Source organism: Rattus norvegicus, chromosome 7, assembly GCF_021556685.1.
Source record: "Rattus norvegicus strain SHRSP/BbbUtx chromosome 7, alternate assembly SHRSP_T2T, whole genome shotgun sequence".
NCBI lineage: Eukaryota > Metazoa > Chordata > Mammalia > Rodentia > Muridae > Rattus > Rattus norvegicus.
This window is the reverse complement of record NC_141540.1, coordinates 27,815,757-27,829,541: the sequence shown is the minus strand read 5'-3', so window position 1 is coordinate 27,829,541 and position 13,785 is coordinate 27,815,757. Positions and strand designations below refer to the sequence as shown.

The 13,785-nt window shown below is 46.5% G+C and overlaps 1 protein-coding gene across 2 annotated transcripts in view; it reads left to right on the top strand.

The window, feature by feature from the left end:
* Abtb3 (ankyrin repeat and BTB domain containing 3) overlaps positions 1 to 13,785 on the top strand; it is a 278,860-nt gene that overhangs the window by 151,133 nt on the left and 113,942 nt on the right. For both annotated transcript variants that reach the window (NM_001432634.1, NM_001432632.1), the window contains 1 exon segment: positions 8,384 to 8,533. In NM_001432634.1, coding sequence (NP_001419563.1) covers positions 8,384 to 8,533 — 150 coding nt within the window.

Below are 13,785 nucleotides of genomic sequence, written 5' to 3'. Positions count from 1 at the left end.
ATGGAAGGATGGGAAGAAAGACAATATATATGATGAAAGAATACATGATAGAAGGATGGATGGGCATTGAGATGCAGGAAAGCAGCTACTCTGCTGTATTTTCTATTGTGTCTCTGTGGCTTAACACATTGTAATTCCACAAATGTTTTGTTTAATTAGTAAAAGTGACTCATTATGTGGATGGATAGGTGGGTGGGTGGGCAGATGGATGGATGGATGGACAGATGCATGGATGAGTGGGCGGGTAGGTGGGTGGATGGATGGATGGGTGGATGGATGGATGGATGGATGGACAGGCAAATGAATAGATGGATAGATGGACAGATGCATGGATGAGTGGGTGGGTGGATGGATGGATGAGTGGATGTCTACATTTGGATTATAAATATCTAAGAGTTATATGTATAATCAACTTGATAATAAAGCAAAATAGTCCCAATTATCCAAAATTCTCCCTGATCTAGTGCCATTAAGAAATTAATTGAAATGTCAAAGACTATTTTTAGCTCATAGATTTTATGGTTAGTCACACCCCAAGATTACGTTTTATCCTGTCCCATGCCAGTTTTCCCTTCAGTGTCACTGCTGTGCACAGATCAGGCAGGCTTTGTAGAAAAATCTCCAAAGACCACACACTTTTCTCCTGGGAACTGATCACTGACACTTCCATAGCGACCCCAGACCTGGTGGGAGATCTACGACACCATTCTCCTGAGACTCTCAGCAAGTGTTCTCTTGACCCGCTAAGCCATAGGAGTTCCTTCTTGAAGACATGGGATGATGTGGTTTTCACTCCTCTACAAGGTAGATAGCGCTGAGGATTGTGCAGAGAGAGTGCATGGACGATACAGTAGAGGCAGAACCCTAGGGGGAAAGAGGGTGGACTGCGGAAGGGCGCCAACAGTCTGGCAAGTATGATTAGCAACAATCCCTACTGGCAGGACAGAAGAGGGAGGGAAATATCTCCTATCACAGGGCTCACAGGAGAACACTGCATCCGAGGAGAGGAGCAGCAAGGAAATGTGTTTAGCGTGATCTCAAGGATGCTTGGCATTTTCCCAAACTCAGTCCCCTCAAGTAAATTCAGACCCGCGCCATGCCCCTTGCAATTTGACCCTTTTCCTTTTTTCTTGCACCCAACACCCACTTAGCGTCTTCATTGTGTGACCTGTTTTGTGTCCTCTAGTCACTGTAATTACTCTGCCCTATCTGCTCTAGAGTGGCCCTTCAAAGACAGGTCCGATTCCACCCTTCTCCACTCAGGATCCTCCAGTGCTCCCCGCCTTGCTCAGGGTCAGATCCAAAGTCTTTGGGGTCACCTATTAGGCCTCACCCATTCCATCCACAGGGCTCCATCACCAGATGACATCTCCTGACTGGCTACCCTGTTCCTTTCTCTAGCAGGCCCAGCACTCACAACCCTTTGGCCTTTCCTCCTAACTGTCCCTTCTGTTGCCCCGATCTGGACCAGAAATACCTGACAGGCACACGGATGTCACTTCCTTTAAGCCTCGACTTCAGTGGCTTCTTGACTTCTTCCTCATTTTCTGCCATTTCCTCTGTGGCCCTTACTGCCTGTTGCCTGCCTGTTTTAATCACGTGTTAGAGTGAACATTTGGGACACAAGTACTAAAACTGCAAGACTTTCTAGTCAGTGCCTTGCTACCAGATCCTCAGTACCTAGAACGATGGCTGGCGCCTAGTAGGTGCTCAGACAATGGCCAATGCTCACTGAATGAGAGAATGCACTAAGCTTTTTAGAGTGACTCCACTCTGCCTGCCCTTCCTCTCTGTGTCTATGCTTCTGGGAAAATCTGCCGCCCTTCTTCCTGTCTCCCTGGCTGCCTGGACTGAAAGTTCCTCAAAAGCAAGGCCCGAAGCTTCTTCCAGTCCTTGGCATCCCAAGTCGGGCTCAGAAGGATAACCTCGAATTTGCTAGACCAATGAAGTGGGGATGGAGGTGGGAAGAGAGATGGAGATGAAGTGGGAGGTCCCTGTTTCTAGAAACTGGGCTGCGAATGGAGAGAGAAGCTTGGTGCCTTGTAGGTGGAGGTTTAGGCTGTGGCCAGTAAATAAAGTCCTCCGTGATCTACAGCTGCCTGAGTCCATTACCACCTCTGCACCCTGCTCCTGGCACTTCCCCGACATGCTGAGCACCTGCCTCTGAGCCTTTGTTCCTCCCTGGACTGTCCTCCAACAACAATTATAATGACAATAGCAGCTGCCACCGTTATTGAGCTATTTATAGAGAGCAAGCTGTATCTCACTGTGACACGGATATGCTAGAATGTTCTCCATTATTCCAGACCATCCCCAAAGAAACTGGTGCTTCAGGGGAGGCTAAGTAAACGCATCGGTGTTGTGGGCCAAACCCAGCCTCCAGGACTCAGGACTCAGAACTCTTTGAACCGCTCCATGGAGTCTGGTTCTCAAAATCCCAGCCGGTGCGGAGTCCCTAGGAAGCATCGGAAACTGAGGCTGCCTTGGGCTTGCCTGGGGCGGTTTCGCAGGACCACACGGGATGTAGTCTGACCTCTGCCGTTTCTTCTACAATATTCCAGCTGGTGGAAATCCCGTGTTCACAGTTAAGCTGGAGGCCTCGAGCCTGGGGCCTCGGCTCCTGCCCTGGCCCCTGCCCCGGAGCCCCGCCCAGTTCCGGTATTTGCATTTTCTGAAGGTCAGCGCGCCCTTCCTTAAATAGGTTTTAGACTCCACATCTCAGTGTGCCCTGGTACCCATTTCTAAAAAGACTCTATATTTGTGTTCCCTCCACTCTTATTCTTAAGTGCCCTGGGTCCAATATTTTTATGGAAGATCTCTGAAAAGAAATCCGTTCTTGGGCAAACCGTGAGTCAGGAACTGTGCTCACACTAGCAGAAAAGGGGCCTGCTTCACACGGACAGAGGGCTCACTAAACCAGCCCTAAATCCGCTTCCTGCTGCCAAGGTTTTTTAAAATAAAAGAGGAACTCCAAGCTGGAGGTATAGACATATTTTAAAAAAAAATAAAAAGCTCTTTTTTTCTGTTTTGTTTCTTCATAAATCTACCAGTAAAAGAAAGCCTTCTAGCAGCGACTGGGTTATTGACTTCCTAAATCTTTAGCTCCAAAGAACTTCATTTACTTACTTTATTAGCAAACATTTATCGACTCCGTTCTCTGTGCCAGCTTGTCTATATATATTATCCCATTCCTGCCTCTCCTCCAGCCATGGCAGAAGCTATAGCAAACACTACAGAGGGTGGAATGGGGCCAGAGGAACGGAGGCCGAACCTGGCAACCCCCATAGAAGTTAGTGAAGTGGGCATTAGCGTCCGGCCATGCTCTTCCAAGGCTCCTTCCCTCCTGCTTGGTAAAGCCAAGTCTGCTGGCTGAACCCTTCTTTCAGCTTCTCGATTACTCAATGGAAGATGGAGTCCAGGTTGGCAGCCAGTGCCAGCAGTGCCTCCTGCAACCAGAGGCAGATGAGGCAGAGCTCAAGGCTGTGCCAAGGGTACCAGGTGCATGTTGCCACCCCACCCTCAGTACTGCATACGCATCTCCTGATCCTAACTCCTTCCATTACCGCAACACAACTCTTGGTTAATCGCCTGAAGCACCAAAACTAGACAACCTGTGGGCAAAGAGTATGGGGCCAGGATAAGTGCTGTCCTTACAGTTAAAAGGAATAGCATTCGAATCCAGAGACTGTCCTAAACTCTTACCTTCTGTCTGCTCCAAGTAATCATATCATAATTAGTAATTGATGATAATAGTAACAATAAATGATGGGGTTTCCTACACTAGTGTGACTGAGAATTCAAATAGATTTCAATGTGAATATAAATAGTACAGTTGGTACAGTGCCAACTGAGTTGGTACTCAGTAAAGCTTAGCTGGTCTCCTCCTCCATCACTGTTAACACCAGCATCATCCCCGAGGGTCTGTGGATGAAGGCTGTGTGCTGACTAGAATGGGTTTCTCCTCATGGGGACCCCTGTCCAGAGACAAAAATAGAGAAAGACGGGGCACTCAGTCTGCCACGGGGCTATGCTGTGCAGCTCAGAAGAGAAGCAGGCTGGAAAAAGAGCATATCTGATGTCCTCCATGACAGAGAAGGTGCCGGACACAGTGTGTCCAAGGTCCCCTGCACAGTAGAGCCTCTTAAATTTTCTGCTCTGGGTAACTTGACCGAAAGATTCTCTTTCTCCAATCACACAAGACTTTGGAACAAGGATCCTCACTGAATCCGGATGCTAACGAGGTGAGACTTCATGCTTGGTAGGCCGGTGTCTAGGAAGCTCTCACACCAGAGGCTGGAGACTATCAGTACGTTCTGTGTTTAGTCATCACGATACACTCACAATGCCCACCGTTTAGCGGCTCTGAGCGGATAGCGAAACTGCCTGGAGCCTAGAGACGTTTGAGAAGTGACTTGGCTCTGTGGACCATGCCCTGCTGGCCTTTCTGAATCTCAGCCCCAGCCGGGAGCAGAAACCTTGCTGGGCGTGGCTGTGGTGGAACTCACAGGCTTGAACCAGTTATAGGTTTTGGAAGCAACAACCCTTCTTGAGGATTTGAATGCACTCCTTCCTCAGCCAAATGAAAAGTACACAGAATCTCACAAAGGCAGGTTTCTTGGGGGCAGTGCGTGTTTGTGCGTATGTGTGTGTGTGTACACTGGTGAGTATACACGTGTGTACATATGTGTATTATCAACATCACCAATCTTCCTCTATCAATCTCATATATATAAATATATCAATCTTATATATAAATATATATGTATATACATTTAGACAAGGTCTCTCCCTGAATCATCTAGGGCTCAGTGATTTAACTGGGCTGGCTGGCTAGCAAGCTCCTGTCTACACACACACACACACACACACACACACACACACACACACGCATGCGCACGCGCACTCACACACTCCAGGGCTAGGGTTGCAGGTGCATGCTGCCATATCTGGCTTTCACATGACTTTTTCAGGTCTTCATGCATACAGCAAACACTTGACCCACTACCCCTCTGAACTTCAATTGTGAACTTGGATCTCAATCACCAAGCCATCCTGTCCTCAACTCCAATAATAGGCTTGCACCGCACGCTAAAATATGGTGTGCAGACTTTCCCATTCACCTAGGTACTTTTTACATTGGAAAAAAATAATTATTTCATTCCATGTGTAAAGCCCTGTGTGGCAGTTTGAATGAAAATGGCTCCAAGGGCACCCAGGGAGTAGCATTGTTAGGAGGTTTGTCCTTGTTGTGGCCTTGTTGAAGGAAGGGTAGCACTGAAGATCGGCTTTGAAGTTTCAGAGCCTCAAGTCAGGCCCAGGGTCACTCTCTCTGATGCCTGCTAATCCAGGTGTAGAACTTTGGGCTCCTTCTCCAGCACAATTTCTGCCTGTGTGTCGTCGCCATGACAATAATAGACTGAGCCTCTCAACTGTAAGCCAGCCCCAATCAAATGGTTTTTATTTTTTTATAAGAGTTGCCACGGTCGTGGTGTCTCATCACGGCAATAGAATCCTAACTAACTATATATGGAGTTCTCAAGAAGAAAATAAAACCATAATACATGATCTTTGCATAATAGATCAATTGCAGATTTTGCAAATCTCCATCTAGTTCTGGAGGCTTCTTTGAATAAATGACATTTGCACATTTGAATCTCATAACTCTCCAGAAGGACAAGCATCTCCAAGGGGGATTGTTCATCTGAGCAATGAAGCGAGAAGAAATCCTGGGCTGGCGTTTGCAGGCCGACTTTCATCTCAGGTCGATGTGTAGAGAACCTTTCTGCTTAGCACATGGGAGTCAACCCACCGGACCTCATTTCACATCCCCCTCCCCAGCAGCCCCAGAAGAAAGACAGATCCAGTGTTTTATCCTTCCCCTCCCAGCCCCCATTCCCCACCCCAACTTCACACTGAGGTTCCCCAACCTGCCGAGGTCAAGCGCAGGAAGAGTCAAGCTAGGGTTAAGCTCAGAGTTCCAGACTCAAGTTTCCTTCCTCTGTGCCCATTGATCCCTGCGGAGCCCCATGCAGGTGGGAGATCTGGGTTAACCCACAGCCAGTGATGAAACCCACAGGACACATGAGAAGCTTAGGGACACCTGAGGACACGGACGCATATTGGTCTGCCGCTTCCCCCTAGTGCTCAGGACTTCCTTCTTGGCTCTTTAAGCCCCTTGATCCTCTCTACCCACAAGTAAGGGGTCCATGAAACTTAACCTCACTTTCTAGTTCTGGTATCAGATGTATTGACCCCTTCAAGGGGACAGGAGGTCCATGTGTTAGAGCCACACAGAGGCCGCAGGTGAGGGATAAGCCCAAGATTTACGGCCATGGCAGCAGATGCTTGCTCCTGCCTCTGACTCTCGGTTGGTGGGAAGAAGGAAGAAGAAAGAGGGCTCAAGGCCTCCCTGCCTGGTTTCAATGGGAGATGTTAGAGAGGCAGAAGGGTTCTTTGCATCGTGGGCACCTTTCTGTAGGTCTGGTGTTTCCTGTCTAAAAACTCAAAGATCCTCAGGTGCCCAGTGAATAGTGAGGCTGTATTGGCCTGTCTGCTGGGCCTTGGTGTTTCACAAGCACATTGCCTGTTCCAACCATTAGTGTGTCCTCAGATCACTCTAGGGGCTACAGCCATCATATATATATATATATATATATATATATATATATATATGTATATGTATATATATATATATGTGTGTGTGTGTGTGTGTGTGATGTCATATATAGACATATACATATATACACATATATACATATATACATATATGTGTGATGTCATATATATATGTACATATATACAGATATACATATATGATATAGAAGAGAAGGGGAAAGCAAAGCAGACTCTGTGTCACACTGTAAGGACATGCAGTTTTCTGTGGAAGATTTTTGAAGGCAACCATTGAAAGCATATTGTGTGTGTTGGCTGCGATATGAAGTACATTCCTTGGAACCTGCAAATGTTTGATACATAAACCGTTGGAGAGGGTCTTTAATGGAAACTTGATAAATTTCAGGGCTAAATGAGCATGAAAACAGAATGGACCTTCGTGTCCATTAGCCACTGCTACCATACATCCGAAACAATGGTTACTGTAGCTGCCTCCCCTCTCCCCCCACAGTCGCAGCCAGCAGGATGAGTGGCAGGATGTGGGCGGGGCTAGTGAGCCCTGTGATGAGTGAAGCTGAGCTATTGGCTTCGTGCTCTGCTTCCTCTCCCTCTGCCAGTTGACTAACACCATTTACGTCAGTCAGCACCTGTGCGTCGTCACTCGCGGGTTATTGCTCCCAAGTTATTCTGTGAGCATCGGTGTTGTGTGCCTGCGTGCGTGCATGCGTGCGTGCGTGCCTTTCCTAAAATGAGCAAGGCTACCCAGGGTATGTTCTGTTCGTCGTAAAGGCAGAGCTCAAGAGAGCGAGTTCAACGTCATAGGCACTTCTCAGGCTCTGACTCTATCCTGTCTGGTCACATACCCTTGACCAAAGTAAGTCAATTACTCAGACTTGAAAGTCAAGAAGCTGGACACGCTCCTTCCTCCTGGGGTGCTTAGCGATGGGTAAGCGGCTCTGGGTAAGCCACATTGCTACAATTTAGGTCCTCGCTAAATGTTTACAGAACAGACAGGGAGGGAAGAGTATGGTATTCTAGGTGTTCACAGTTTAAGGTACAGAAATTCTAGGGACTTACCCTCCCCCACCCCCACCCCCACCCCCACCCCTACCCCGATATACATCACTACAGAGAAATCCCGAAACCTTGTCTCACAGATCGCAGCCCATTAACACCAGTTACATGTATTCAACCAATGAAGAAGGTCCTCAAAGGCCACCGCCAGCAGGGACTGCCCTTCCCCATCTCCCAATGTTTGGGCTGTCTCTGGAAGAAAGTATCAGGTGGTGATCTCTGGGTTCAGGAGAAGCACCTCTCAGCAGACGGATTCCCTGTCAGGTCAGGGAACAATTCTGTTCCTGATCTTTGGAAATCCAGTGTCCAGACAAAGGTTCACATGGTTGTTCACTCAGCATCCGTGTCTAAAAGGGGTCCAGGGCTTGGGATGTAGCTCAGATGGTTTCTGCTTGCCTACCATGGATGAAGCCTGGGTCATCCCAGCACCAAATAAACTGGGCGTGGCTGTACACACCCATAGTCCTGGCACTCAGGAGATAGAAGTGGGAGAATTAGAAGTTCAAGGTCGTCCTTGGTTACGTAATGGGTTTGGGGCCAGCGCCAGTGGGAGCTCGATATGCTACCCCGTCTCTAAAGGGGTTAGGGGTCCAGAGTGTGGGTTCCTGTCTCGGCCCCTGACAGTTATTTTGGCTCCTCCTGCTTGATGAATTAAGAAGTAACCAGTTGTTATTTTCTCTGTTTCTCCGTACGGCAGGTGTGCTGAGCCTTCCAGAGAGCCTGAACCTGCACCGAGACCCACAGCGCCCCAGCAAGCCGGGAGAGCTACCCATGTTCAGCCAGTCAGAGCTGAGGACTATCGAGCAGTCCCTGCTGGCCACACGGGTGGGCAGCATCGCCGAGCTCAGTAAGTGGACGCTGTCTCCTTAGCCTGGTGCCTGCCCCACATAGCCACTATCTGTCTGAAGTGACACGCCAGTGTTTCACGCCAAAGGTGCTCATGCTGACCTGTCCAGGGAACCTTTATTGAGCGCCTGCTGTGTGCACAAAGCAGTGCCAGTGAACTTGGGGATGATGTGGGCTCTAGAGGAAGGAAAGCCCTGCTAAATCTCCCAGTTCTGCCATTGCCTTATTGAAATCTGGTCTTTGCCCTGAACCTCAGTTTCCTTTCCAATTAGACTGAAGAAATCCTCTCAGCCAGAGCTGGGTGATGCTTTGATATGGAGTACACAGATGCCTGTCTTAGGGCGTGAGATCCTGCCTGCTGCAGGCAGAATACATGATCTCTAAATGGTGCCCATTAACTGTTGATATCTACAGCAGCATCTGTTGGACGCACACCAGATCTCCTCTCTCTTCTGTTCAGAATTCTCTGCAGGTTCCTTTCTGACCCACAGGACAACCAACGTTCTCAGAACTGCTCCCAGACTTCCTACCCACTATGCTCTGTTCTCCCTTTGGTCCTTTCTGCCCCTTGACCCCGGGCCTCCTCCCTCTAGCCAAAACAACTCTCCATGTCTTTTTTTCTCACCTCTGTAAAACCTCTCTAAGGACCCTTTTCTTACTTCAGGCTAGTAAAAGCAAACCACGAGAGAGTAGACGGGGTAGTTGAAAGGGCAAGCATCTGAGGTCTGGAGAGAGAAAGTCAAGAGCGTTTACTGCTCTTGCAGAGGATTCTAATTCATTTCCCTAGTCAAGAGGGTCACATCTATCTGTAACTCCAGCTTCAAGAGTTCGATCACCTCTTCTGTCTTCCAAGGGAACCCTCACACTAGTACACGGAGGCAGGGGTTGGGAAGAGGCTCTATTTCTCACAGCTCTAGAGTGTGGGAAGTCCAAGGTGAGAAATTCAGCTCCTGGTGATGGCTCTCTGCCCAGCTTACAGTCGATACCTTCTCAATGTGGGGTGCCCTCATCCTGTAAGGCCTATCATAATGGCCCCACCCTCTTGGACTTGCCCAACCCTAAACACCAGCCAATGGGCCCAATTTCTAACACCATCACCCTGCAGGGCTGAGGCTTCCACATGTGAGCTGAGGAGGACATATACATTCAGTTCATTGGTCCATAGCAACCCCATCCTTTATCAATCACTCTTTTTTTTTTTGCTGTCTTGTCTGTTTATCTTTTATTTAGTCTCTATTTTCATATTCATAGATCCACTTCCTCAAACAGGTGACAATGATAATATTCTATATTATATATACTGTGCTATAGATGGCAAGATTGAGAGCATATTAAATAACTATTCCAGAGATGGATGAATGTGGCAAAATGTAACTTCATCTTCTCATTAAAGTATCAAACACTTTTCTAGAGATATTCTAACATTTCTATATAGAGATAAATAATAAGAGACTTATAATGAAGAAATAAATATACTATTTTAAACACACAAATATTATTCTCATCTCTGTTCCAAATGCTTTAGATTTATATCTATGTGTTTTATAATTATATTAAAATGAGACATGTTTGGTTTTAAATTGAAAAAATTGATGACATATTGTATTTTCAATCTAATTCCCTATAAGCACTGTTCACGTTAACATGGTAAAAACAGAAGGTTATATACTTAACTTTTGTTGTAGCACATTTTTAGTTTGCACATATAATCATATTTTAATATATATATAAATTGAAATTACCTAAGCATGTAAATAATTCAGAATGTAGGGAGATACATGAATATTAACACATGTGTAAAAACGAGGATTTTAGATTAGATTTAACAAGGGGCCATGAAAAATGTACAAACATGAACATCTTTAACAAAAGAAAATGCATTTTAACACAAGAAGATTTGTGTTTTCTTTTTTTTTTCTTTTTTTTTTTTTTGGAAGTCCTGGCATTCTGACAAACATTTTTTTCCATCTTTATTTTTTTTAAATTTATTTAATACTTAATAATAATTCTTTGGTTTCCGGGCAAACATCCCCCTCCCCCCTCCCCTTCCTTATGGGTGTTCCCCTCCCAACCCTCCCCCCATTGCCGCCCTCCCCCCAACAGTCTAGTTCACTGGGGGTTCAGTCTTAGCAGGACCCAGGGCTTCCCCTTCCACTGGTGCTCTTACTAGGATATTCATTGCTACCTATGAGGTCAGAGTCCAGGGTCAGTCCATGTATAGTCTTTAGGTAGTGCCTTAGTCCCTGGAAGCTCTGGTTGCTTGACATTGTTGTACTTTTGGGGTCTCGAGCCCCTTCAAGCTCTTCCAGTTCTTTCTCTGATTCCTTCAACGGGGGTCCTATTCTCAGTTCAGTGGTTTGCTGCTGGCATTCGCCTCTGTATTTGCTGTATTCTGGCTGTGTCTCTCAGGAGCGATCTACATCCGGCTCCTGTCGGTCTGCACTTCTTTGCTTCATCCATCTTGTCTAATTGGGTGGCTGTATATGTATGGGCCACATGTGGGGCAGGCTCTGAACGGTTGTTCCTTCAGTCTCTGTTTTAATCTTTGCCTCTGTCTTCCCTGCCAAGGGTATTCTTGTTCCCCTTTTAGAGAAGGAGTGAAGCATTCACATTTTGATCATCCGTCTTGAGTTTCATTTGTTCTAGGCATCTAGGGTAATTCAAGCATTTGGGCTAATAGCCACTTATCAGTGAGTGCATACCATGTATGTCTTTCTGTGATTGGGTTAGCTCACTCGGGATGATATTTTCCAGTTCCAACCATTTGCCTACGAATTTCATAAAGCGGTTGTTTTTGATAGCTGAGTAATATTCCATTGTGTAGATGTACCACATTTTCTGTATCCATTCCTCTGTTGAAGGGCATCTGGGTTCTTTCCAGCTTCTGGCTATTATAAATAAGGCTGCTATGAACATAGTGGAGCACGTGTCTTTTTTATATGTTGGGGCATCTTGTGGGTATATGCCCAAGAGAGGTATAGCTGGGTCCTCAGGTAGTTCAATGTCCAATTTTCTGAGGAACCTCCAGACTGATTTCCAGAATGGTTGTACCAGTCTGCAATCCCACCAACAATGGAGGAGTGTTCCTCTTTCTCCGCATCCTCGCCAGCATTATCGATCACTCTTAAGTGTCATGTCCAATACCTACCATCCTCCAGCATACTTGATGCGTTTGTATTTCCATGGTCTCCTCATTGAGGCACAATTGACGCACAGCTAACCTGTGAATCCAGTTCAGTCATTTTTCGTATATTCACCAACTCGCCCAGCCATAACCATGGTTTGTTTTAGACCATTTTTATTACTCCAATTAAAACCCAGCACCCGGGCTGGAGAGATGGCTCAGTGGTTAAGAGCACCGACTGCTCTTCCAGAGGTCCTGAGTTCAATTCCCAGCAACCACATGGTGGCTCACAACCATCTGTAATGGGATCCAATACTCTCTTCTGGTGTGTCTGAAGTGTCTACAGTGTACTCATAGGCATAAAATAAATAATTCTTTAAAAAAAAACCCAGCACCCATAACAGTCACCTCCCTCCCATTTCCTAATCATGATCCACATCCAACTTCTTTGCTTTTTGTATTGCCTCTCTCCCTGCTGGAATGTGTCCTCCCTTCCTGACAGGACAAATGTTTAATGTGTTCACTGATAGAACAGTATCCAATAGATAGATAGATAGATAGATAGATAGATAGATAGATAGATAGATAGATAGTTGGATAGATAGATGGAAAGAGATAGAAAGAGATAGATAGGTAGGTAGATAGGTAGGTGAGAGAGAGAGAGAGAGGGAGAGAGAGAGAGAGAACAAACAAGAGAGAGAGAACAGTATCTGGACCTCAGGAAGCATGAAGCATAAAAGAAAGGAGATAGAGAAAGAAGGAAAGGAGGAGGGCCACAAAAATGTATAAAAGAAATGAGAGAGGACATGATAGTCAGTTGTGCTAACTTGATTGGATGAAAAATTGCCCAGGGAACACCCCTGAGATGGCTCAGTGGGTGAAGGTGCTGCTGCCCAGACTGATGACCCAAATTCTATCCCCAAGACCCACATGGTGAGAGAAGAGAGCTGTCTCCTCTCAAGTTGTCCTCCAACCCCCCCCCATGCATGCCTTGGAACATGGACATTCACACACATAGTACACAAATAAATAAGTGTAAAAATAGGAAGTGTTCTTCTAGGTGTGACTGTCATGGTGATGTCTCATTTCTGCCATCCTGATTTTCTGAGCGAGCACATGAGGCCAAGAGGGGGCATAGGGTTTCGGAGGACTGAGCACTGTGAGCCAAAGTAAATCTTTTCCTCTGTCATTTCTGTCAGGCATTTTGTCGCAGCAATGCAAAGAGCAACTCACACAGAGGAACAAAGTTGGAGTGTCCCAGGTTTGAAGAATATTTGGTTATATATGCCCTGATTAGGGCTTGTGCCCTCCAGCCAGACCCTCTGTATTCCTTTCTTCTCTGCTGCTATGATAAAGTGCACAAGGCCAAAAGCAGCCTAGAGGAGAAAAGGATTTATTTCAGCTTCCACTTCCAGATCACATTCCTTCACTGAGGGAAGGCCAGGCCCAAACTCAGGCAGGATCCTGGAGGCAAGAACTGAAGCAGAGGTAGTGGGGAGTTGCTGCTTACTGGCTTTCTTATATAACTCAAGGACTACCTGCCTAGGGATGGCACTGCCCACAGTGGGCTAGGCCTTGCCACATCAATCAATCAACAGTCAAGGCAGTTCCCCTACACACAAGACCACACTGGGCGACCTAGTCTGAGAATTACCTGAGAAATCCCTCAGTTGAGAGCCCCTCGAGTTGACAATAAAAACTAACCAGGATGCCAAGCTAAGGAAAATACATGTATTTGCTCAAGACTCTCAGTTGACTGTTAAACAGCTTAGCTGTCTCTCAGTTCCTCATGGAGCTGGAGGTCTGATTTCTACGCAACTGAACTGTGCAGAAGTTGATACAGCAATCCCAGAAGGTCCTGAGCAGTAAGAAGCATCTGGACCCAGAGCCCAGACCGCGCCTCCTCCAAAGGAGTTCCTGACCCACCTAGGACATGACCTCCCATGAGGACAAGCTGCATCTCTGTGATAGCAAGCCATGGGGGAGCAGGAGACTATCTCTGGCACTGAGTTCATTACTTTTCTTTCACTGAAACAAGATACCCAACAAAACAACTCAAGAGAAAAAGGGTCTATTAGGACCTACGGCTTCAGAGGGTTCCAACCCTGACAACTTGGTTCTTGGTTCTT